General features: G+C 38.0%; 1 protein-coding gene across 7 annotated transcripts in view; it reads left to right on the top strand.

Annotated features, from left to right (window-relative positions):
- Positions 1 to 1,717: 1,717 nt before the first annotated feature.
- The window catches only part of CD44 (CD44 molecule (IN blood group)), a 68,480-nt gene continuing 44,695 nt past the window's right edge, over positions 1,718 to 25,502 (top strand). For 2 of the 7 annotated variants that reach the window (XM_064452351.1, XM_064452349.1), the window contains exons 1-2: positions 1,725 to 1,997; positions 24,431 to 24,596. In XM_064452351.1, the coding sequence (XP_064308421.1) occupies positions 1,931 to 1,997; positions 24,431 to 24,596 (233 nt within the window). In that variant the 5' untranslated portion in view covers positions 1,725 to 1,930. Of the gene's footprint in view, positions 1,998 to 24,430; positions 24,597 to 25,502 lie in introns of all 7 variants that reach the window. The other 5 variants (XM_064452352.1, XM_064452355.1, XM_064452350.1 and 2 more) reach the window with 5 other exon arrangements.

The raw sequence follows: 25,502 nt of genomic DNA, 5'->3' as shown, positions 1-25,502 counted from the left end.
TGAATGCAGGGCATTAACAGAGAGGTATTTTGTGTTCATCAAAAAAATTAGACTCAAAGATACCTAAATTTTAATTAAATATTCCATTGTTTTCTTTCAGCCATAGGGGTGAGTTTAAAAAGTCATTTAGCAGTTGAAGAAAAAGATATGCTTAGTAAACTTAAAACATGCATTAACTGTGCACCAGCATTTTAAATCCCACTAAACTTAATTCATATATTTCAATGCCAAAATATCTATAGCTATAAACATACAGGAATTCACAGAACTATTTCTTTTCCACTACTATAAACAGTAAGGTGTATAGGAGATTGTTTTTTCCTTGCTTTTAAAGCCATTTGTTTCAAAAGAAAAAGTAGTGTATTCACTAAATAAAATGTGTTTTATCTGTAACTTCAAAGTTTCTAGCTTCTTAATAAAAGATCTCCTGTGTTTTAAGGAAAGATTTTCACTTTAACCTTGTCCCATCAGATATTCTAGACGTGTAGGAAAAGCCTGTTGGAACCTGTTGCTAAAAATTTGGCTGATTGAGGAAAGGATAGCCAGCCATCTCTAAGTCAAAAGTCAAAGAAAGGCAAAGTCCTGAAAACCTCTTTATGTAACGTTCTTGTGCCTGTGGCTGGAAAGACCTGTCTGTATTTTTCCATTGTTTGTGTTAACAGAGATTAAAAATGAATAGGAAAGTTCTTTCAAGTGGGAGGGTCGACAAAATGGTAATCTGATATAGAACTATTCATTTCAAATTTGCCGAGCGAAACTGAAATTGGCGTGTTACTGGCTGTCAGTCATTGCCACATGTTGGTTGTTCAATGTGAGATGTACTGGCTTTGATGATCCTTGACCAACCCTCATTCCACTGCACACAAACCACTGTTGTAATTCTGCAGTTCTGAAGAGAGGCCAGTGTATGGAGACGCCACAAGAAATCACTAAGGTGCACAACAGACATGCCTTTCGCTTATCTACAGAGGCTCTGAGGTTTTCACCAGGGACTTCATGTGGCATCTAGAGTCACACAAAACCCCACACTACAATGAACATAGGTCCGTCAGGATCTGAGACCTTGTCTGAACGTCAAAACCTGTCATATATTCTCATCCTGTTTCTCTGCTTTGCAAATTGGGAATACGAGGAATAATTCTTTCCCTACCTCATACGATCAATACAATAAAATATCAGCTTTAGTCCTCAGTATCACTGCTGGCACTGGCATTAGTTACAACTTTTGTTGGAGCAGCCTCTGCAGAGAAACCAAGGTTGGAGTGGGCTGTGGGAGATGGAACCGCTTTGACTTACCTTCTGCATGAGGTTCTCGTCCAGGGACGAACAGAAACATTTTAGAAATGTTTGTTGCAGAGCAGGCATTTTGCTTGCTCTAAATTGAACTGCAAAAAGAGAAAACTGTGAGATGGGATAAAATAAGCAAAACATTTTGGGGAAGCATCCAGGCAGTTGTAGACGCTTTGATGAGGTTCAGAAACTCGAGTGCTTTATGTTCACCTGGTTTGTAATAGTGAAGAGATTTAAAAATGCAGGAGGGGAAGCTTATAACAAACAGTGCCTTTCTGAGCTAACTCACAAGAGATTACACAAATTTTCCTGCAAGCGCAGTAAGTATAACTTTTGACTGTACTCCTGTAAGAAGACGAGGTTTAGTGCCTCTTTAAAACTCAAGTGTGGCTGCTTAGTACTAGGTCCCCTCCCCTACCCCCCTTCTTCCACTGCTGGGTAACTTTTGTTGCAATATGGGTGTGACTTTTGATGGAGCTCCCCCTCCCAGTTATGTCATTACTTCAGTTCCTTTGAATCAGAATAAAAAGTGCAGCAAACTTCAGACTCATTGACTGCAGGCTTAACAAGCATCGGGGCTTTTCTTCTTTCCGCAGCTTGCAAGGATCTCTGGTTTTTGCAAAACAGCTCCGAGAAAACAATGGCCAACCTCTCCTTATGGGCAACTTTTGGATTTTGTTTGCTGAAGCTTTGTTTAACAGAAACACGTAAGTTTTTTTATGAATGAAAACATTTATGGTTGCTAATAAGTTTATACCTCAGATAGCTCACAGCTTTCTTGTGTCTGTCTTTATATAGAGTTTTATTATTTGTAAGAGTTATCAGAGATACTAGAACTGTAACCTCAGCTGTGCTGGTTTGTACAATCTCGTAAAGCTGTGTATTGCTTGTAAAGGGCAATTCCAGATCTATAAAAAGTGAATTGCGGATCATTAAAGTTAAGTTTAAACTGAGAACAGAAGTACCTTAGGGAATTTAGAATAGTTCTGGTAAAGCTCGGTTCGACAATGTGACTGCTGTTACCTACTTAGTTTGCTCTCCAAGCCCTGTTTCAGACAGTAAAGAAAAGAGGGGGGATGGGGATGGACACACACACACACACACACCCAGCATACAACACAGCATTCTTGAGTTTACATGGGCTGAACTAACAGCTAACGCAGGCTGCATTTGGACACAGCCTCGCTGAACAGAAGCAAAACTTCAGTGATCTGTGACTTGGCTTTTATAGCTAGCATGCTTGTTTCTGGCTTCCTAAGGATTTTGGGGGGTTGACTGACAAAATTTTGGAACAAAGGGGGTTAGAAGTGATCACAAAATTCAGTTGTTTATCAATTAACATTCTGTAGCTTGGTCATCTGCTTCAAATATTTGTATTTAAAAATGAAACATTAATACAGAGAAAAAAAATGTCTGTCTAAAATGACAAAATGCTTTTGAAATTTCACATGGTGCAGGCTCAACCACGTTTGAGGGAAATGGCCATGCTTTTAACAGACTTCCACTGTGACAGCAACTGCCTCGAGGCATTTTGTGGTTAGGGATAACAATTACACTTCTACATTATTTTTTATACTCATCGGTTCCAGGAGTCTAACAAAATACATTTTTCATGGCCATTGTCACCCAAGGGCTCTGTGTGTATGTATAATAAATATATACCTCATTTGTTTGAGCAGCAGTGGATACTTCTGTAATGGTTGCAGTGCTGCTGGGGTGTGAATGGGTGTGCTGGAGTGAATAGTTCCCAGAAGAACCCTCATTGCTTTTCTGCCTAAAATCGCCTGTCTGTTGTACCAAAATGCTCTTGCTGAAATCAGACATATGGATAAAGCCCTTAGAGAAAGGGTAGGGGTACTGTAGGCAATTGAAGTGTGTCTGAGATGTGTTTAAAACCTTGGCTTGTTCCAAGTCTGTATGCTGTATAAGTGTTGTAATTATTTGGTTACCGCCTGCTCAACTGATTTCTCCTTTTATGAGCTGCCAGGAGCGTCCTAAAGAAGCAGGGTCTGCGCTGACTCTGGGAGTAATGCATTTTTACAGTGAGACATAGCAGAAAACACAATCATCTAGTCTTCAGCTTAGTTACAAAAAGTGTGTCAAACTTCCCATATGCCCCACAGGGAAGTTTCTGTAATGGCTTAGCAAGGTATTAGTCTAAAACTACAATATATTTTAGTTGGCATGTGGTACATTCCAGCATGACTTTGTAGTCAGTAATAACTTCAAAACGGCAGTTGATGGTGGGTTTATTTTCTTTTTTAAACCAGTGACTTTTCCATGTATCACAGAGTAGTGGCCATCGCTGTTGGGAAACACCTTGCTTGAAGACAAAATTCAGATCTGCTCCTGCATTGGAATTTTGATTCTTTTAGTACAGAATTTGGCAGAATTAGAAAGGACCTGGGTTTACTGTTGACATGATTACTAAAGGAAAGATGAAACAGAAAGCAGTTGAAAGACTTACTCATCTTGAGTTCTGTGCTGTTGTGACCATACTGTCACTGACATGTGAGCGAGGTGCACTCGTGGTATTGACATGATTTTTGTTGTCTAAAAAGTCTGGATCCAGGAGGATATAGATATCTTGGTTAATGGTGATTCTGGGGAAGATTTTCCCCTATGAGCATTATGTATTTGTAAAAATATTTTTCTCAAAGTTTTCTTTGATTAGCTCAAAATAAATCCCAGAATTTTGACCCCCAAAGTGGAAGAAGCTGGAGTAGAAGTAGTAGTAAAGATTAAATGAAAATAGTGAGAATGAGCCCACCAGTGGGAGGGAGGAGGTTAGCTATTAGCACTGGAGAGGTTGCCAGCGTCTCAGTACAAGGTAAGGCTCTGAGAAGGGGCTACTATAGGTATCAGTCAGTCACAAAGGAAGGGACCTGCCTGCCTCTTGGCTTATATATCCGTCACATAAATTTGTAAATAAAGCAGGTTGAAGAAGGTCTTTGTGCTAGATTATTTTCATTTAGTCCTTTCAGTGTGTGTCTTGGCTATTTTCCCAAAGCTGCAAAGTAATTGTTTAATGGAAAGGTTATATACCTGCCCTTGACAGACTCTCACACACAAAGCCAACAAACCATGGCAGAGGATTGTCCTGCAGTCTTTGGAGAAATGTTTGTTGATTTTTTAGTTACTGGTGTTCACCACAATGCAGAACCATTACCTTGAAAACAGGAAGTCAGAGAAAGGCTTAATGAGGAAAGTTAGCATCATGAAATTGAGGAAGAACTTCTTAAACTAAATGCTTTTAAAACCACTGGTAGCTCTAGCCAAAGTTAGATGAAATGTTCCCACATATCTGGTGTGTCTTTCTCCCCAGAACAGTTCCCATGACTTCTATAGGCCAGGACTTGAACGCAGTATTAATATAGCAGTTATTCATCTATCACCTAAACATGCATGAGGTTCTACTGTAGCAAGGATGTGCCAGCAGGAGGAGATGTCCTGAGATGCTGATAGAGAACCATGAGCTCATTACTGCTAAAATACTTCTAGAAAAGATGGGTTCTCAAGAATTTTACGAAGGAATGAAAAAAATGAGACAGCTTATGGAAGAGAGCAGGAAAATATAGATCTCAAAGGGATGTTTGGTTGTAAGGCAAGGAGCATGGAAGATTGCAGGAATCAACTAAATTAGTTATATGAATAGTATGAAGTTTTGAAGAATTTAAGTTAGAGAAGAAATCTGAAATGGATCTAAACAAGAACCTAGTGTAAACCCCTGCAGATATGTCCACTAATTTGGATGGCAACTGTCAGGAACAGGGGAAAATAAATGAGGAATAAAAAAAAGATAGAGGCAGCAATCAAGTTAATGTATAATAGGTGTGGAGCCTGTAGATATATGAAAAGTTAGAAAAAGTAAAAACTGCGTTGATGACCTGGCGGATGAAAAACCTCTGGTGAGCTCTGTGGGATACGGGGTAATTAAAAAACAAAGGGCAAACAATACAAGATGGCAATGTTCTTGTCAGAGAAGAGATGGTATTCAGTGGGAGTGGCTGCGCAGCAGTAGTAATTAGGTTTGAAAATAGGTTGCTAAGAGATGTTGTTTTTAAGGACAGATTAGATAAGGACAGACTAGATAAATGTCTTTAAAGGACAGTTTGGGTATTGGTGATTGTACTACTGGTTAAGAAGATGGAGTAAAGACCTCTGGTAACTCTGTTTCTTCTTTGATAAAAGGATAATTATAGTTCTGAATGTAGTGGAATACATTGTGGAGAAGCAGGGCAAAAAATTATGTAGAGCTTCTTATATAAGGAGAGGATAAGTCAGCCCAAGAACTTAAAAGTTTTTTGGAATTTCAGAGATGCTGTAAGAAGGCTTCTCCATTTGTTTTCCTGCAGTAATAGGTAAGTGTTTGCAAATACCTCAAGATAGAAGATGATATTTCTCATCTTCATATGACATATACTCCATTATTTACAAAACATTGATTTTTTTTTTTTTTAAAAAAGAAAACCCTATGCAAGAGAGTGAGGCAGGGTGTTCTGCCAAACCCTACTCTAAAATTGCTTTTTCCAGGACCAAGGCTAAGTGTACATAGTTATCTGTGAACTGTAACTTCACAGAGAGGATAATCATGAAACAAATATGACCCACCACAGTAATCTTGCCCACTTTGAAAATGATATAACATTGTACTGGAACAATTCATAACATTCAAAATGTGGTATTTTAGCATCAGTAGGTAACTGAGAGCATGCTTTATCAAATTTAATTTTTCAGCGCTAAACTGAATTCTAAGACTAGAAAATTTCAAACTTCCAACTGAAGGCCATCAAAGTGACAAAAGCAAGACAGCAGTTGGGTTTGTTACCAACACACCTCTGATACATACATCATGGTTGGTACAAAGTAAAACACTCATCCACAGTCTATTTTGTTCCTTGCCTTTACCTGAAGGGTTTCTTTGTGATCTGTCTGGTGGTTTGGGCCATTCAACGTGGGTTGTCAACAACTGTAGGTGCGAAGCCAGTTTGTAGTAGCTGCTCGTCATTTTCCAGACTAGACCAAAAGTTCATCAGCTGTTAATACACAGTTGCCTCTTACTCCCAGGGGGGTAATAATAATTTCAAAGCCATCAGACACTGTAATTATCAGTGACCATTATGGCTGCTGCTAATACTGGTGGCAGAGAGGATTGTGTCAGTCTTGAATGTTTATCAGTTTCCTCCCTGCCAAATCACAGGCCTCCCTGCAGTGGCATCAGCACTAATATCAGTAGCAGCTGGCTGTGATTTTCCTCCCTTGCTGCTGCTGCCGGAGCTGACCCCACCCAAGAGATGACAGAGCAGCTTGCCATATGAATGAGTTTGCAGGCAGTAATGTGAAATGGCAACTGAGAGAAAGAGGGGTTTTCCTTGGAGAATCTTTTCAGTCAGACTGAAAGTTCAGCTAATTGTGATTTAAAGTTCAATCCTCCGTGACTGTTTCCTGCCTAACGAAACCTGCAATCATTTTTGGAGTCTGTGCCTACAATTAAGAACATAATTGAACTCTTTTTTTTTTTGTACATGCTGGCTTTGGGACTTTCCAGTTCCTCTACATGACAACACTGGCTGCATTATATAATGCAGCAATCTTATTTCAGTACAATAACCTTCAACCCTCACATTGTGAAACAGAAAAAAAAAAGAAAGGAGCTGAAGAATAATCTACTATTTTAGCAATCACTAACATGGAAGCTCAAGCAGCTATGCCAATTCAAAGTAAAAATCACAGAGAAGACCTGAATTTTACTTACGTTTGTAGTTTGAAAAATTGATTGCTTCACTTTTTTCTTTCCTTCTACTGATGCTAGGCTCAGTAGCTGGGAGCTCTAAGAAACTGTCTTCTGCCTTTGGAAAAAAAAAAATCAGACACCCAGCAGCTGTGGTAAAACTTCCGTCTCTGTTCCTGCTAATGATACTGTTCCAAAAGCAATGTGAGATGGCTATAAAAGAGGTTGCCAGGTTACAGGCTGACAGCTGCCTAGGAAAAGGGCATTAGCCAGAGATGATCAACTACACAGTTAATGTCTGTTTTACTAAATACATGCTTTCATAAATAAGAAGCTGCCCTTGACAGAACATATAATAGTAAAAAAATCTGCTGTGACATAGCTTTTGTTGATTATATATGTCTCACAGTGGCAGCATGTCAGCAAAACAGGTTCTCAGAAGTATATTTCCCTTTTTATTGCTATTTTTGTTAATAGATAGGTGCCTGTAAAGAAGCAGGGTGTGGTATGTGTGGGCAGGTGTAATGAATAGTTTCTTGCAGCATTCCCATACAGAAGTGAAAGGTTAACTGGAGCTCAGCATATGGTCTATGGCCACCCAGGACCCTGCAGGCAGATGTGAGTGAGCTCTGTCCAGGCAGCAAGCAAGCTGCTATCCAAATCAGGATCTAAAAGTCAAGCACCAACCTTAAGTGGGCAACTTCTCTGAAAGAATATATCTTGCTGCCAGTGAGGCTTATCAGCAAAGGATTGGTATCATGCTTGCCAGAGCAGCATGACTGTAGCCATTTTCAGAGAGCAGGCAGAGCCCACATGCCCACTCAAAACAGACTAAGCAAGCTGGCAGCTGCTCTGTCTACAGCATGTAAATGCAATAGTTCAACACTGTCATAGGGGTGACTGTGATGGTAGTGATTAGTTGTTTACCTACTCTTTGCCATTGGGCTGATGCACATAGATAAGATGGAGTATCCCTATCGTGGAACGAGGAGTCTAAGGCAGTCTTTGTACGTCACTGCTAGGGGCAGCCAGGTCTTCCCAACTCCATCACAGTGTCTGGGTGAAGCTTCTGCACAGGGAATATGGAACAGTTAACTGGGCAGGTTCAGGGGAAAGTAGTATTTGCCAATTATAAAGAAACATGATTCATTAATAATGAAGGCACTGAGGGTGAGGCCTGAACTCATTTCAGTGTTTTGCTTTCACTCACTTCCCTATTCTTTGTCCTGGTTGACTCCATTAATTTACATGTCCTTTCCCTTTTCCATCATTCACTCAGGCATGTAAGTGTAGAAAAAAAGCCTCTTTTGCTAATGAGTCTTCATATTTATAAATGGAGGGTTTTGTTCTCTGTTCCTATATATTGCTTATGCATGAATTCAACATATAGGAACGTTTAGAACATGGAATATTTATCTGTTCAAATAAATTTCTCCAGTAGCAGTGTTATAAAAATCAGATAAAACTTTTCTTTGTCGGTCTGACACTTTTATTCTGTGTACTTGTAGGTGTGCTATCTATACACACAATGAAGACCGGCAGCTATTTTCAGTTCAATAGCATTCGGTTCCTGTTAGAGAACAGTGAATGCAAAGTAGAGTTTTCTTAAAAAGTTCTTTTTCAAGACCTATCTTTTCATGATTAGTGATATATGAATCTGTTTGGCAAATGAGACCTGACTTAAATCTTTTGTCCTACTGTCAAACTTACACTTCTTTAGGTTCAACAACTTTAAAATTGATTTAATAATTAAACGAAGAACGATGTCTTAAATTTAGTCAAGCTTCTCTCCTGTCTGAAGCAATATTTCCTAGTGATAACTATCAGATATCTTCTTGAGATCTTGGAGGTATTTGTACATAAAGGCTTGATACTCCAGGAAAGCCAAGTGCTGAGAGACGTAAAATGACCCAGAAAGTCAGAGGAATAAACTCACTGTCTCTAACCTGAAGCTGGGCCACCTGGTCATGATGCCAGAAGGCCATGTGGCCAGCATGTTACAAGTCCAGAGAAGTCTGAGTGTCACTGTACAGCAACTGTGTGTATCCAGGTGGTACTCCGGTTTATCTTAAATGTCCACATCTTCTTTTGAACATCTTCCATTTCTCACACCTATTTATTGTTTTCCCCACTAATCCATTGCCATCTTTCTGGGATATCTGGCTGAAGCAGTCCAATAAATCTGATAGACTCTTGATAATCTGTGTCTGTGATAGGATTGATCCAGTTTTGATCCAGCAGAACTTCTGCTCGGCAGCTAAGTCATTCTTAGACAAAATGAAATGTAGAGACCAAGTTCTTCCTTCAAGAGGCAGGCCTCAGAGAAGATTCAAATGACAAGAAAATTCTCTTATTCATATTTTTTATTATTTTGTTTCAATTTCAGCCTACTGTGCTGGCAAGTCTGACTTACTGTCATTGTGTTCAACATCAGGCTAACAGGGCAGGAGCATCCAGTGACTTCAGAAGATCTGTATTAACAAAATACCACTCTTACATTGCACTAGTAAGAGTCACTTTACCTTCTTGGGAGGAGCAAAAACTCTTCTAGCAAAGAAAATAAAAATACTTTTCTTGAAATCTCATATTGAGCTCTAAACTCTTAAACTCCTCTTTTCCAGAGTGTAACACAATAATTTTATAGCCTACAGAGAATAGATACTTGGTTGTTCCAGTTCATCACTGAATGAGCACAGCTAGGGATTTAGACAGGCAGCTATCCAATTTGCAATTCTTGTATTAAAAGCAGTAACAGACAGAGGTTGTGAGCATGTGAAACACCTTCCCACGGTGACTGCCTAGAAAGAAGCTTCTTTCCTGCTTTTGCGGCTTGCCTCAGAAAACCCTGGATCCATTTGCTCGCCATTGTGGTATAAAATGTTGCAGAGCTCTCCTCAGAGTGTGTATGATGATTTTTTGTGTCTCCTGCCATTCCTATTAGATCAGTAGTACTCATTCTTTTTCTTATCACTTATTTTCTGGCTGCTTGTTTGATGGGAAAAGGCTGCAGCAGTTTTGCTTTCTTTTCTCAACATCACCTTGACCTGCCAAGTCTCACACTTTATCTGGTAGTGACATGGCTCATGTTCATGCTGAACAGAGCACAGGATTAACTGGCTTTTAAAACAGTGAGGCAGAGGCAATCTTAGACCATCATGGAAGGGTAAGACCAGCACAGCTATTCATTTTTTTCAGAGCATCTCTAGGTATAAGTGCATTTGCTGTCTCTCTGGGTTCATGTGGATTAGAGAAAAGCCCAGTTTTCTAGGAGGAGGCCCATCCTGGGACTTGGAGATTATTAAGACCAATGACCGAATCCAAATGTTTTTTCCGTTAACGCTTTGCTGAGAGTATATTTTTATCCATATAGTTCATATAACAAGTAGTTTGTGTTTCATTCTGGAGCTGGAGATCTTTTTGCTGCTTCTCTTATATTTCCTAAAAACTCTTATTATTTATATACATGCCAGTGGGGACCAGCCCTATTGTAAATTAGTGTAGAGTACACATTATATTACATACAGAACAATGCAAGACTGGTAAAATGTTGCAACAGTACCCTTAAAGATCAGTAGAATTTCTACCCAAAATTTCGCATTTGCAAATGAATGAATTCTCTAATTAATCTCCTTTGCTAAGCAAAGGAGGAAATGTCAAAAAAACTCTCTCTACCTGACTAGGTTACCCCTCATAATAAAATATAGGCAATGTTATTATCTTCAATTGCTTTTATGTTGTCACAGTCCCATTTAAAAAATATAGCATAGCCACAGCATTGGAAGTCTTGGGCCCAGCAAGGGTTATATCCGTTATTAACCTACAAGAGTGTTTGCTGATAACATCTGCTTGATGGTACACATCCACATCTTCAAAGCTCAAGGTGGGCACTAGTAACGAAATGCGGTGGTCTCTCCTCAATATATCCTACAGCACCTTAAATATTTGAACATTTCAATATCAACATATGTCTGAGATGTATTCTTTCCACTTGTCATCTGCTGGATTCTTCCAAGCACCATAGAAAAGCTTAAATTCTTCTCGAAAGAGATTTGACGTCTTACACTTTCTCAATGTATCACTTCAGAAACAGGTGGTGTCTCTGATGAAATTTTGTTGTGTGTAGTGTTTCTTTTTCTTGTATTACATGTAGTTCACATAAATATTACAACATTTTGTCTAGAGGTGGTCACTGTCTTATCTGGTGTGTTTCATCAACACATTCAGCACAGTTGGAGTCAGGTTGAATGTGTTTAAACTACCATGGAGCTTAAAATTTCAAGTCTAGATATAGTGTTATCTAACAGAGTAAAGATGATCCCAACTAGTGAGAAAGAAGTGAACTGACAAATATGCTCATAGAAGACAATAACGACTATGTCTTTTTGTAGACCTTTGGAAGTCAGTGATTTTATCCCCAACCCACAGGTAGGGAAACAGAGAGAAAGCAAAATAATGTAGCTGTAAACAGAACTTTTTCTCTTAAGTCCCAGCCTGGCCTTCCCTCAACAAGATTAGTGCCTCTTTTCCTTGAATTTAGAAAGCAGCCTTGACTTCACATATAGGGCTGTTTCAGCTGAAATAAACATTATTGTTATTCATAAGAAAAAAGTCCTTCTGCATGCATTCTTCTACTGATGCTGAAGTGAAAAAGAGTACAGAGGGGCAAAGCACTCTCTGGAAAGCTGTTATCTTAAAAACGGGAAACACTTCAGTTGCTAACTGGCAATCCATCACTGAGCCTGGCTGTGCAATCCTTACTTCAGCTGGACAATCCATGTGAGAAAATGCTCTTTATGAGTAAGAGCTAAGTATTTTCCCAATTTTTGAAACACTCTTGCAACCCATTGTTTGCAGACCTGACTGATATTAACAGTATCAGTCAAATACTTTATCTGACTTTATTACTCATAGCACTCAGGTCATGGCGCTTTATCAACACCAGTAAATATTGTGGCTGACATAGCAATTGCAAGGCAGTATATTAACACTTTTTCCACCCCTGACATGATTCAAATATATCCACAATGATAGTCATAGCAGCATGTTCAAGTCCTAAGTCTGTCTTTTGCTTTTTAACTTGCTGGTCTGGTGTCTTGAAATGATTGCTATATTGGGAGGTATCCCATTATCTCCCATCCTTACAGAGCAAATAGTTTTAAGAGTCAACAGAATTAACAGTGTTTCAGGATTGATATAGTAAGGTGTGTCAAAGACATGCTTTCAGACTGTTCGAGAAAGACAAATGGGATCTATACACAATGACTGGTAGCAGATCATCTGGAAAAGTCTTCCCATGCTGTGTCAGCTACTTCTGCAGTTCCTAAGAAAGATCGCTGCTTTGTTTAAAGAACTTCCTGCTTTTGTTTTTTGCAAGTACGTGATGAGATCTTCTTACTTCTGATTTCAGTGTCCTTTATTGGCTTGCTTTCCTTTTCAGCTCTGATACAAGCTTACTTGTCTCAATCCATCTTTTGTACTCTATGTAGTTCACTGTTAATACTCATTGTCATGTGGCAATAATGAGTCAGTCAAGATCAGTTTTCTGTTTTGTCCAGTGTACTTGTCAGACAACTCAATGAACTTTGCTTCAAGAATGTAAATAATTTCCTTGGGGGAAAAAAAGAATCTCGTGGTGCTTTAATAATAGTAAATCACTACCTCTCTAGGATTTTCTACTTATTAAGACGGCTTATTCCTGATTTGCTATTTGAATTGGTTCTTACTCAGAGTGAATGTGACTTCATGATGCTTTCCAATGTCACGAAACTCACAGTACCTGAATTGAGGTCTGTCACTGTATTATTTGCCATTCAAACATTGATTTAATTCTGGATTTTATTTTGTAAAATCCAGCTATATCTCATTAAAATAGAAGATTACTAGAATCAACAAGCACCACAGCAAAATCACTGGCTTCACAATGATTCCAGCACTTTTGGGAGATGATGCTTCGCTATTTGAGGATGATTATGTGCAAACAGTAGTGCATTGCCCTTACATATCACCGCTGCCTAAGTATATGCAGGATTTTAATGTAGTATTTGAATTCACAGAATATCGAGGTCATGCTACCAATGCTTCTTTCCCATTCTCCCGTCACGCAAGTGAATCTTCACTGCCTGTTGTGAATTTTTAAGTTTAAATAAACTTTTTTTAATAAATAGGAAACAATTTATTAAACCCAAGGCATATCATTGTTCTTACCACATTTGTGATAGCAACAGCATTGTGTACATACTAATGTAAACTCTAGTTATTAAACATACCTTTTCATTAAACCAATGATAAAAAATTTAAAAATAAGACTGTAAGAATTATTAAAGGAATATAACTGAACTTTTAGCTTGGGATACAAATAACCTGCATACATCTTAGGAAGGTTTCTTGCTAGTCAATACTTTCAGTACAAATCTCAAGATTCTTGAAACTGTGGTATATGAATGGATAGAGTGAAACAGAATCCAGAAAATTGAAATATTTTGCCACCAAAAATTCCAGTTGCCTGCTGGCCTTGGCGTTCTGGTTACAGGCTATGGGATCCCCGCCCCTCCAGTATTAGGGGAAAAACAGAGGGAGTAGTGGATGTGACAGAGTTTTCTTTCATCGTCAGAAGCTTGGACTGATTTAAGGTAGCGTAAGACCTTTCCCATTGATTTCTAGAGATTCTAGATGAGATTTAAGTAGATCGTGTTAATCATTACTAGTGTTTTACAGAATTATAATTTCCAGAGGTAACTTTTTGTTTGAACCATACTTATTTCAGGTTGTAAGCCAAGTCTTTCTGCCAATGAAAATCTTAAGTTTGGGGGTTTTTTCCACTCTTAGTCTGTCCTGATATTTCCAGAGTGAAATTCAAGGTCTTCAGCAAGTGAAAATGAAATGTGCAATTCAGGAGTTATACTTTTTTTCAGTAGCGTGTAGTATGCTCCCAAAAGCGCCATGGTTGCTATCCCTCTGTTGAAAATGTACTTATGGCTGGGTACTTCTTGGGTTTTTATTGAGAGGAACATGTTGAGATCAACTCGCTCTCCATTTCTGCAACTGCAGTATCTTGTAGACACAGCTGGATATGCAACTTCCATCTTTCATTATTGCCTGCGAATTAAGCTCTTCAGACTTCTTCCATGATCTATCCATCAGAGAACACTTTCTTCCAAGATTGTTTCTTTACTTTCTCTTTCAAATCCAGCATTTCTTATCTCTTCAGATCACACCTTTTGTAAGGTGGATAACAATGACCAGACAGGACTGCTAGCAGAAATTATTCAAAGTCCCACTATGGAAAGAAAGCAGGGTTTCAGTGTAATGTCACAGAGTGAGTCAGCTGCTTTTTTCTAAGCATTGATTCTAATAGTAGCTTTCTTCAGTTTTTAGCTTTGATTTGATTATCCTTCATCCAGTAATTTGTTAGGACCTAGAAATCTTCCATATTCTGGAGACCCTCAGAATGGAGATGATACTATATCTTATTCTGCTTTTTTTTGTGCAAATCACAAATATTCAAAAGTAGTGTTTTATCCATCTTTAAAACTGCAAAGTTACAAACAAAAGTTACAGCTATATTCCTAATCTGAGAATTCTGAATTTAGTATGAGTCATCAAATCATGCATTACATTGGAGTTTTCAGTTCTCCGGTTTCATTTCTGTCAGGCGAAATTCAATGGATTATTGGACAATATTTTAATCAATATGCAATTATCAACTATGATCCCTGATTTAAGTGTTTAATATTGTGCTAATTTGTACTCTTCTGTAAGGTCCTTGTAAATTCGTACAAGCAACTTCTACAAAAAGGTTGGGTTTCGTCTTAATTTTACCAGGTATTTGAAAAAAAAATGGAGAGGGGTTGTGAAAGAAACTAGGAATGAGTTCATCTGCTTTGTGGGGAAGCTGAGTTTGGAATAAGTACTGACATGTCTCCTGTTTGGGAAGTCCTCTCCTGCCATTTTTTGTTCCCAGGAAGTCTGGGTGGGTCATTTGCCTTTTGACATGTCTTACATTGTAAGGCATATTCTAAGCAGCCTTCTTCTTTTTAATATGCCTGCCCAACTAATGTTGTCTTTGTTTTAACTGGCTGGCATTCAGAGCTTTTAAAAAGATTCTTGGGTTTTTTTCTCTGTTGTTTTATGGTGAAGTGACCTTGTTAAAGTCAATAAATGTTGTACTTCTTGTTCAAGATCTTTTTTCTTTCTTTTCAGTTTTGATCATTTCATGCTTTTCCATAATGAACTTATTGTACAAGTGAATTTAAAATGTTGAGAACAGTTATTAGAGGTTTTCCCGTATAACTCAGAGGAGCAGAGGAAATATAAAAAGCATAGTTTTTTAGTTTGTAAATTGTTTACCAAAAAATAGTTTCAAATTACACCTGGTATTATTATTGAGTAGCATACTGCATATAATTAAAATTCAAAATCTGTCATTTCATTGGACTTGTTAATCATAGGTTTGATTATGTATTAATTTCTTATCTAAATAACCACAGAACTTAAATCAGACTTCCCGTGACTTGTCAAAGCTTAGATGGAAGCTGAATGTAAAAGCTGTAAGAACACAACACAATAAAATAACAATGTAATAGTTCTTTGCTCATACAGCATTCTTTATCAGTAAATCTAAAATTGCTTTCTTAAGGAGGTTAGTTGCAACCTGAGGTAGAGAGAGATGAATTGGCTTATCCAGGTTATATCAGCAGGTAAATGACAGAGCAGGGAATAGGTATAAGGCCCTTTGAGCTTCAGCCTGGGGATCTGTCTGCTGGGCAGCACAGTGTCTCATATGCTTTTATCCCAAATGACTAAACAATTTGCTTTCAGTCAAACAATGAAAATCACACTCCAACTATTATTCACCAGCTTTGTTTCATGTATGTTTCTTCACCTGGATTGCATGGAACTGATCCCAACTGATTCGCTTCACAGTCCCTGTTACTCAGCCTTTGGGTTAGACTACTCATTGTACAGCCTGAAGCTTTCCTAGTATCGACAATGATGATTATGTTTTCATCATCTCGAGGGGGGCATATCTGATAACTGTCTAATTCCAGGACTATGATTTCACCACCTGCAATTTTCCACTGAGGTGCTGCACAGCTATACCATGTTCTAGTGAAGTCTGAAAACTTTCAACTCACTATTGGGTGAAAGTATTGCAAAAAGAATAATATTAATGTCAGCAGCAAGGAGCTTATCGTAAGTGATGACACCATATAGGCTCACTCAGGATGTTTACCAGAGCAACTGTTGCCAAGCAGATAAAGTATGTTGGAAGATGCGTTAGCAGACTTTTTTCTTCCCGCAGCAACTGCTGAGGAATGAAACATGTTTCCTGTACTTACTTGCATTTTGAGAGGCTCTATGAACGCTTGATTCATTAATAGTCCCACCCCCACTTTTTTAAATTAGTAGCCAGGAAAGCTATCAGATAAAGAGATTGATGATTTTTGCCCATCGGTAAACAGATAGAGACAATGACTTTGGTGGCCAGTAGGCAGATTCGTTAAGAAGAACAATTTAGAAGGAAGTCAACAGCTTGAGCTTTGTCCCACATCCAGTTTCCAGTAACACACAGAAAAGTACTAAATATTTGTTATCAGTTGGTGGAGAAAGGAGATCCTCCTACTGGAGTGTATCCCTCTCTGGCTACTGTCTATATCCACAGCCACATCTCTCCTTTTCGTTTCAGAAATCCACTTGAGCCCACTTGGATCACAGGGTTAGCATGGCTATGTCATGACTTTTTATGTAGTTAACAGGATACAGAAGAGTGAGGAAGCTACTATCTTTTTTGCCTTTTTTGCCCAAATTACTAGGTACCCAAATATAACTGGGTAGCAGGAAGAGCTTTGGCACAGCCTCAAAGAAAGGTCTGATTTTATACCTCTGGATATATAGACATCTTCACTTTGTTGTCACCACACCCAACTACTAAGAATATGTTGTCTCTATTTATAGCAAGCACTCCTTACAACAGGCAGGTAAATTCCTTTTAAAGTGTTTCCCTGGACTTTATTGTCTTTAAAAAGCCAGGTGTGCAAAGAATTTCCCCCCCCTAAATATCAGCAATCTATTAGGGATATATCTATGGGGGTTTTTGTCTCCCATGAAAGTTTTCAGGACTTAGATCAATTTCCTATGCCAAACTGAAATTAAAATATGATTTTTTAAAAAATTCCACAGGGAAATTTTGGACTGGGTTCCTCAAACCATCTACTTGTATTATAACCATGTAAACATTTAAATTTAACTTTCTTGAATTATTTTATTTGATTTTGTGCAAACCATTTAATTAAGTTTCAAAATGAAAGGCAGTTTCAAACTGAAAAACAAACCCCTTGTTTTGCTTTATTTAAGAATCCACAAGGGATACTTCAAAAACTGAAAATATAGTTTATTCCCACTAAATTTGGAAGCATATTTCCTGTAAATCATTTTAGGTATCACAGCTTGGCAATAGCCCAAGGAAAGTACCTCATCTGACAACTCCCAAGAATCTGTAAAGACTTACTTTCACCATCACTATTTGGAGAAGCCTTGCATATGGTGCGGATGGCTTATTTCCAGGTTTTGTTTCTCTACTTTCTGTAGAGAATGGTGGCTAACAGACCAAGAATAGCGTAACTGGGAGAACAGAAAAATATCATGAGCCACACTAAATGACTATACATGTTGCTTGATCCTTGGCGCTTTTTTGTAATGATGGTAAAGGGCTGCAGCCTCATAGACACATGCTTGATTAACTTACAGATCCTGCAGGATTTGACTTCTAAATTTTGGTCAATGTATAGTCATCCCAGTTTAGAGTCTGACTTTCCCAGCACAATTTCCCTTTCCTCATCAAGCCCTGAGGGTTTAAAGTATAGGTGTGTTTTAATGATGTCGACACATGTCTATTAGTGACTGGGGCTGGGATTAATGAATCATTTTACATAACCTAGCAAAAAGCTATGCAGTGGTTTTCATCACTACTGACCTGGGCTTTGGTCCAACTTCTGACATAAAGATGGAAGCCTCTGTATCCTATTACAGTTGCCTGGGCTGCGAATTGCTTTAGTGAATGGTTTTACTAATAGCCTTTAAAGAAATGGTGGAATACTCAGCAAATAATAATGCCATCCAGGCCCGTGTGTATCGTAGTGCATTAGGTAATCACTGAATGGTAGTTTTTTACATTCAAGTTCTCCCAGATGTCAAAGCAGCGGTACTTGAGCTATCTTAGTATATCTGTTGCCAAAATGTCTTGGACCCTGAAAAGTTTCATGAATCTATCCCATACGAAATTTTGTATTGAGAGGGCTTTTCCTCTAGTCAGAAGAAAAACATGCATTCTTATTTAGTCATGAGTTTTCCTGAGAAACATTTAAAAAACGAAACATCAACTGGAGATAGATCTGAACTGAGAGCTGAGATCTGAAATCTTCAGACCTCTTCAGATCTTAGGACTATTATGGCCCAATTTCTACATTGCCTGGAGGGGAACCATAGTTACGAGGAGTCTCTTTTAAACAGATGTTAATCTGTTTCAAATATGCCACTTTTCTCTACTCCGTTTCTAGCATCAATTAAAGCAGGTGCTAATATTCAAAATATAGATATCAGTGCTAAGTTAATGGTTGTTCCCATTCAGAAGTGCCAGTACAAGATTAAATTATCTGTGATTATAAGGAAACGTCTACCCATGTATATCTGCCCAGAGCTTGAAATCCCTTTAACAAATTTAGAAAAAAGTTCTTAAAATAAATGTAAAAACTATATTCTGTTAAAGCAAACAGGGAATAAAAACTATCTGCACCATCAAACCCCTAGTTCTGTCCCTGTTTTCAGCCCCAATTTATCACATCCTTGTGACCTATCAATCATCTTGAACCACAAACTGAAAAGGAAAATCCCCATGAGAACAGCACACTAACATTTCCTGGTTGCCATGCAATGCAGACTGTGGTTTTACCAAGAAGTCTATTAACAACTTTGTGTCTAAGTATTCTTTCTTCTACAGGTTTCCATTTAATGCAGGCAGGGTTTTTGCAAATCTTAAATTCATTTTCTTTGACGTATCTCTGCAGTTGTTAAAATAACATTTTTAAAATATTAGACAGCATCTGCCTTGTGAATGAAACCACTAGGTATTGTCTTGAAAACAGTGAAAATCAGGGAGCAGTGGATGAAACATCAACACAGTGAATCAAAAATGTATATGGAAAATAGAACTCCAATGGGAAAAGTTTGCATGAGTCAGTGTTACTCATTATGTGTAAGGGTTGCAGAACCAGGGTGGAAATGAAGATTGCACCTGGCTTCTTACTGTGACAGCTTCTAACAAGCCTCTAGTATTAATAATCAGGGTGTAACTCACACTTGCATGAAAGGACAATGCTCTTTAGTCTGTCTCAGCCAATTCTATCGCACCAGCAGGCTCTAGGTAGCAAATTGTCTGTGGAACTGGTTAAGTGAATGGCAATAGCAGTGAAAGGCAGCTGTTTAAGACAGAGCACCAGAAATCCCAGGAAAGACAGGGAGAAATGGCCTGGAGTTAATGTTCTCCATGCTCATAAAATTCAGTGCAGGCTTAGGGGCATTCTATGGCATTGGTCTGGGTCACCCAAGTCTGGATGAGATTAACGGTAATGACAATTCAGGCATGCCTAGTACTTTTTGCCTTTTTTAAGACCTATTATTAAACAATTTTGTCTTTCAGCTGTTGCAACTCATGTGGATGTCAGGGAAAAATCATGTCCTGTCAGCCCCCAAAGCCTGCCAGCCATAAGAGGGGGCAGAAGGGAAGGTTTGGGTGCTGTTTGTGATTCTGCTGTGAATCCATGTGGATCCACTCTGAATCAGCTCCTTTGAAACTTCAAAAGGGTTGAAAGGACCAGTAATAGTTTGGCACACAGGATGAGTTTTGCATTGCCTTGTCTCTTGAAACAGAGAAAAAAATCCATCTTTTGCATAACTGTGTTAAAGCCAGATAAGTAACATCAACATAAAAGTAATGGATTTGACTTTCCTGCACAATGGGAAAAGGTAGAATATGTGTTTCGATTTGGATTTGGGAATGATGTTTTTTCCTTAACTCAAAATTAATCTATAAGCCTCAGCATGGAATAAAGAATTTAAGGTCTTAATTTAATTTAGACCCTGTCTTTTATTTTTGATCAGTTTTGTATTGATATAAATAGAAATATTTTCATTAATTCAACTAAGGGTGCCCGTTTTCTGGATGTTAAAATATGAGAACATAAAGTAAAAACTCTGGGTTCTCTGACAGCTGTGGGCAGTATGCTCTGCAGCTGTATTTTGCCATTTTTAAAATGTGGCGATTACTGTCTTCACAGAGGAGATGCTGGGTTTATGCAGTTTGCTTAGACTGTAAAATGTCGTGTGAGCTTTAGGTACTGCTGTAGTCCTTCTTCCACACTCACTGCTTCATGAACAGAGTGTCTATAATTACAGCAATGTTACAAATATTTTTAATAGTAGGTACAGAAGATATCATCAAAATAAAAACAAAGCATGCTGTCTCAACATTACTTTAGGGCAAAGTACCAACTAATTGCATGGCCTCAAAACCAGTTTTCAGAATTGGATTGCCACATTTTTTCCGGGGCTTTCCTGGACAGCCACGTGTTCTCCCACACTGCGCGTCACCAAGGCTTCCCAGGAGCTTTGGCCCCTCTGTGTGTGTGTGCAGTGCAGCTGGTCAGCACACATACAATAAGCTTGATACTTCCCAGAAGTGTCCTTGTGTACAGTGTGTATGCTGTAGAGCCAGGCTGAGAATTTCCATGGAAAATTTACATGCATGTAACTGTAGCCCACAAGTAGTTCCATTAAGCCTATTTGTGTAAATAAGTCTATTTATTTTCAACAGTTGGAGTTTAAGGAATTGGCTCCCTAATGTATGGGATTCTGACTATGACTGGATCTCTGCGTGGTATTGGAGCATATATTGTAGTGTTTTGAAACCATGAATGGGCTGAGGTTTGATGACAGCTAAATTAAGTGAATCTGGGATGAGCTGCGAGATTCAAATGCAACCAAAAGCAAGTGGTATCTGCTTTCATAGCAAAAATTCTTCAGAAATTAGCCTGAAGTTATTGGAAGAGATGTTGATGTTCCAAACAAATCTAGTTCCAAAGTCACTGTGCTTGTTACTTTTAAGTAATCAAATAGTTCTTTGTGAGCTGACCCCCAAATTTAATATTAGGTCTTGGGCTTCACAGAGTATGTTTAGTTATTAACAAATATAGGCCTGCCTTGTTCTACAGGAAAGAGAGAATCAAGAAGGGAAAAGTAAAGAGAAACCTTTTTCCTGCCTAGGTCATTTATGTTTAATGCAGCTGCTGACTGGACAACTTCCAGAATAACATCAGGCTTTGAATATGGAACATTCAGAGCCAAAATAGAAGTCACTCACATGGCAGCTGTGAGAGCAGCTCCATTCCATAGCAGTAGTCGTGGGCCACATCTTTCTGTGCAGAATAGCTATTCGTTGTGTTGTCATAAGAAAACATCTATTGGGATCTGCAACCTGAACACCTGTTGACTACATATGTGACTCGTAAGTACACGTGGCAATGGCTTTTGAGCGCATGGTGCTGTTCAGTGAGGGGTGTGGCCACAGAAGGCCTCTAGTCCATCAGCTGTCCCCAGGACCAGTGCTGTGCATATCTGCATCTGGCACTTGTGGAAGCACTGCAACTAGTTCACAATCATGTGTGGAAACTTGCTGAGACTATCATTCTATGTTAACCCACTAACTTCTCAGATTGTGAAACTTAGTCCTGTTGCAAGACATTCAGTCCTCCAGGAAAGAAAAATGCATTTGTTAGTGTCCTCTTCCTCACAGGTTTCTCATTCTTGACTTCAAAACCTCTTATGACATGGCTGTCCTCAGAGAAATATTAATACAACTGTTTTTCCCTGGAAGAAAACAGCTGTGTCAAAATAAAGGCAGTTTGAGAAAAAACATTAGTCTTGCATAAATTTTACAAAACTTACAAAATAAAATTATGTCCTCTAGGTGTTTTTTATAACATATGATAATAAAAATAATAAGAACTGTAATCATCAAGACTGTTAAACAGCTATGCAGTGTATATCCATTTTGTTTACATTAAATGTTTTTGTCAGCCTAAATAATTGGGGTAGCAGGTGGGAGAAAAGATCTTTTTTTCATTCTTTTTGTGGAAAGACAATCTGAGTAACCATAATGATTAATTCTGTTGCCTATGGTAAAAGTACTTAAGATTGGATGTACAACTTTTGAGCTCTTTTTGGACAGTCATCAATACTATTGGACTCCTGCTGTGAATAATGGTTGTCTTTTCATACACCATACAGTCTGGATCTAATCTGGTATTATATCTCCCTGATTGTTTCTTGTGGAAAGGAACATTCCTTGCAGTTTACACTGAGTACATACACTGTAGATAGAATAACCTCAGCTTACCAATGAACAAAAGCAGTTGAAGGAGGAGTGCATGCCTTCATTACTATAATTTGCTTTCACATTTATGGTATAGAAGAAAATAGACTGTCAAGCAAAAATTACATTAGGAAAATTGCTTGTTATTCGCATAGAATGTGTCAATGTGAATGTACATGAATTGTATTTCAGGTCTTTTAGGAAAGCAGTTATTATATGGCATCTTTTATTTCAAATAGATGGTACTTCTAGTATTTGGAGAAGACTGGTCTATTTTTCCTTTTCTTGCACGTGGAACTCCCATTAAAATTAAGATAAAAATGAGCCATGCTCCTCTCTTCACTGGGAATAATAGGCTACTCCAATTAATCATGCTTAGCAGTTGTCGTTCTAGTCTGGAGTTGCAACCACTTTTTTCTCTTGAGGGAAAGGTGGGGTAGGAGCAAAGTTAATTCACATTGCTTTGAAGCATCCTGATCTTTCCCCTTTTTCTCCAGCACCTGATTTTTCTGATGCGTGTTCTTATTCTTTTTTCTTATTCTTTATTCTTATTCTTTATTCTTATCCTTTATTCTTATTCTTTATTCTTATTCTTTATTCTTATCCTTTATTCTTATTCTTTATTCTTTATTCTTTATTCTTATTCTTATTCTTATTCTCCTCTCTTTCTTAGTTGTTCCTGTTAAAAAAGATGATAAACGGATGTTTCTTTTTCTTCTCATTTTACTCAGTCATGGCCTTCCCTTGAACTATACTGTTCTCACACTGTACCTGTTGCATTGTGTAGGCAGTATCTTTCCAACAGAAAGATGAACATAGTGTGATCTCCTGAGAGCCTCTAGCACCTATGCCTTTGGTTCGGTGTCTGTAGTGAATTATATGGGGTTGTCCCCTCCCATAGGCTTTGCATATACTATTTGTTCAGGGCTCCCAGGCTGACGGCCAGAAAGCAAATTACACAACGTAACTATGGCATCTATTTTTTTTTAATGCATTATTTTCATCCTTATACTGCCTGCCATTGAAAGTTACTTCCATGTGCAAACCTTTACAGTATTATTAAATTAAAATCCACCTAAGACATCCTTTAACATTAAATAAGCTTACTGCAGAAAATATTTAAACTCTGACACGGGTTGGCAATAAGATGTTTGTGTGTAAGCATGAGCTCAAGAGAAATCCTTTCAAAACAGAGGGAAATACTGTCAAGATGAATAAGGAAGGAGCAAGAAGTTAATTCATGTGAAGTTTTAAATAATGTGTATTTGATGCTTCTCTATCTGCCCCAGCAGGCTGAATAAGAAGAGCTTAAACATTATCTTTCAGGGAGTATTTAACAGCACAATGTTGATCTAGTTCAGAATATCTGTGAAGCTCACATAGTTTTTGTCTCAGGTAGATCATGCAACATCAAACTAATGCAAGCTTCCTGCTTTTGTCTAGCTAATGATAGAAACATGTTGCTTGAACTAATTCTGAAACAGGGGATTAATGTAGATATTCATTTAAAAGGATCCACTGTGAAGGGATCGCAGTAAGATAATTAAGGAACCCTATGATCTTAAAGGCTCTGATTATACACATTTAATCTTTGAAAAATTCTATTATGAATGAAATATTTTGTTTTCAAATCCATTTGAATATTCAGTTAGTTTTGCGGTAATGTGGCTTCCAAGATTTTCACAATGTATTCACACCTTATGCACATTGTTAATGACTTGTTAGAAGTGCTAGATACGTCTCAAAAACATGTTGTATTGCTATTTTTGGAAAAGCTGTTTGGCTTGTGTCTCAGCCCAAAGAAGGGAGATATGAAGAAGATGATTGAAAGTGCTAGCTCTCTTTCTGAGTGAATCAGTAGCTGCTACTGGTTACTGGTTTGCGTTAAAAGCGCTATACTTGAAAATAAATCATTTACAGGCCTTCAGTGAAGCATCAAGTCCAATAATTTGTAATTAATTTTTCTTCTTTTCTTTTGATACCAGAATTCAATGTAAGTTGCAGATATGGAGGCGTTTTTCATGTTGAGAAAAACGGTCGCTACAGTCTCACACGATCTGAAGCAGTAGAACTCTGCAGAGCTCTCAATAGTACCTTGTCAACACTAGAACAGTTGAAGAAAGCTCATGAACTTGGATTTGAGACTTGCAGGTAAAGAAATTCTTGAAAAAATAATACGTCATGACAAGTCCATTCAGCCATGATATAGTGTAATAATTACAGTTGACTTCATATAGCTGTTAATTAGATGGCCACATCAGTCCTCAAGAAAGTAACATTCTGTGATGAACAAAACAACTTTGTGCATGTATATGTTTGCTCTGGGTCTGGTAATAAATAAGTTCTTCACTGCATATAATTTTACCCATTATCTTTAAAAAAAGCATAACCTCTTACAGATAAAATCTAAAGATAACAAAAGACTAACAGTAAAATAAACTAATCAGGAAGATGTTCAGATCATACTAATTGGTAAGGTAAGTATGTGAAAAGTATTTACGATCTTTCATGACCTGATATAAGGTCAAAGACTGAAGGTAGCATATACAGTATAGGGAACTCCGTCTTGTCAAGGAACAGTAAAAAGTAGCAAGTGGTACTGAGAGGGATGAACTCCTGGTGAAAAAATGGCCACAGTATTAGTGCCTTCTTACAATCTGTGAATGGAGAAGTTTCAGAAGACAGCCATAAAATTTATTAGAAAACCCAAAACCATGTGGTCAAGAGACTTAATTGCCTTTTGTGATAAATGATGTATAGGGCAACAAATGCGGATAATACAGACTGTTCAGTTTAGCAAAAAATAACTAGACCAAGAGACTGGAAGTTACTTACAGAAAATTTTGGATTAAAAAAATTAAGTGAGTACTAATACAGCAAAATATATAAAGATAATAATTATTGGCTGAAACAAGTTACAAATGTTGTAGGAGGTTCTTTGCCACACCCAAATTTCATCAACTTGAAGTATTTTCCCCAAGGATGCCCTCTGTTCAAACAGTAACCAAGTCAGGACAGTCCTATGGTCTATAAATATGTCAGACTAGATGATCATGT

Source organism: Phalacrocorax carbo, chromosome 5 (assembly GCF_963921805.1).
Source record: "Phalacrocorax carbo chromosome 5, bPhaCar2.1, whole genome shotgun sequence".
In the NCBI taxonomy this organism is placed as follows: domain Eukaryota; kingdom Metazoa; phylum Chordata; class Aves; order Suliformes; family Phalacrocoracidae; genus Phalacrocorax; species Phalacrocorax carbo.
This window is presented reverse-complemented; position numbering and strand designations above follow the sequence as displayed.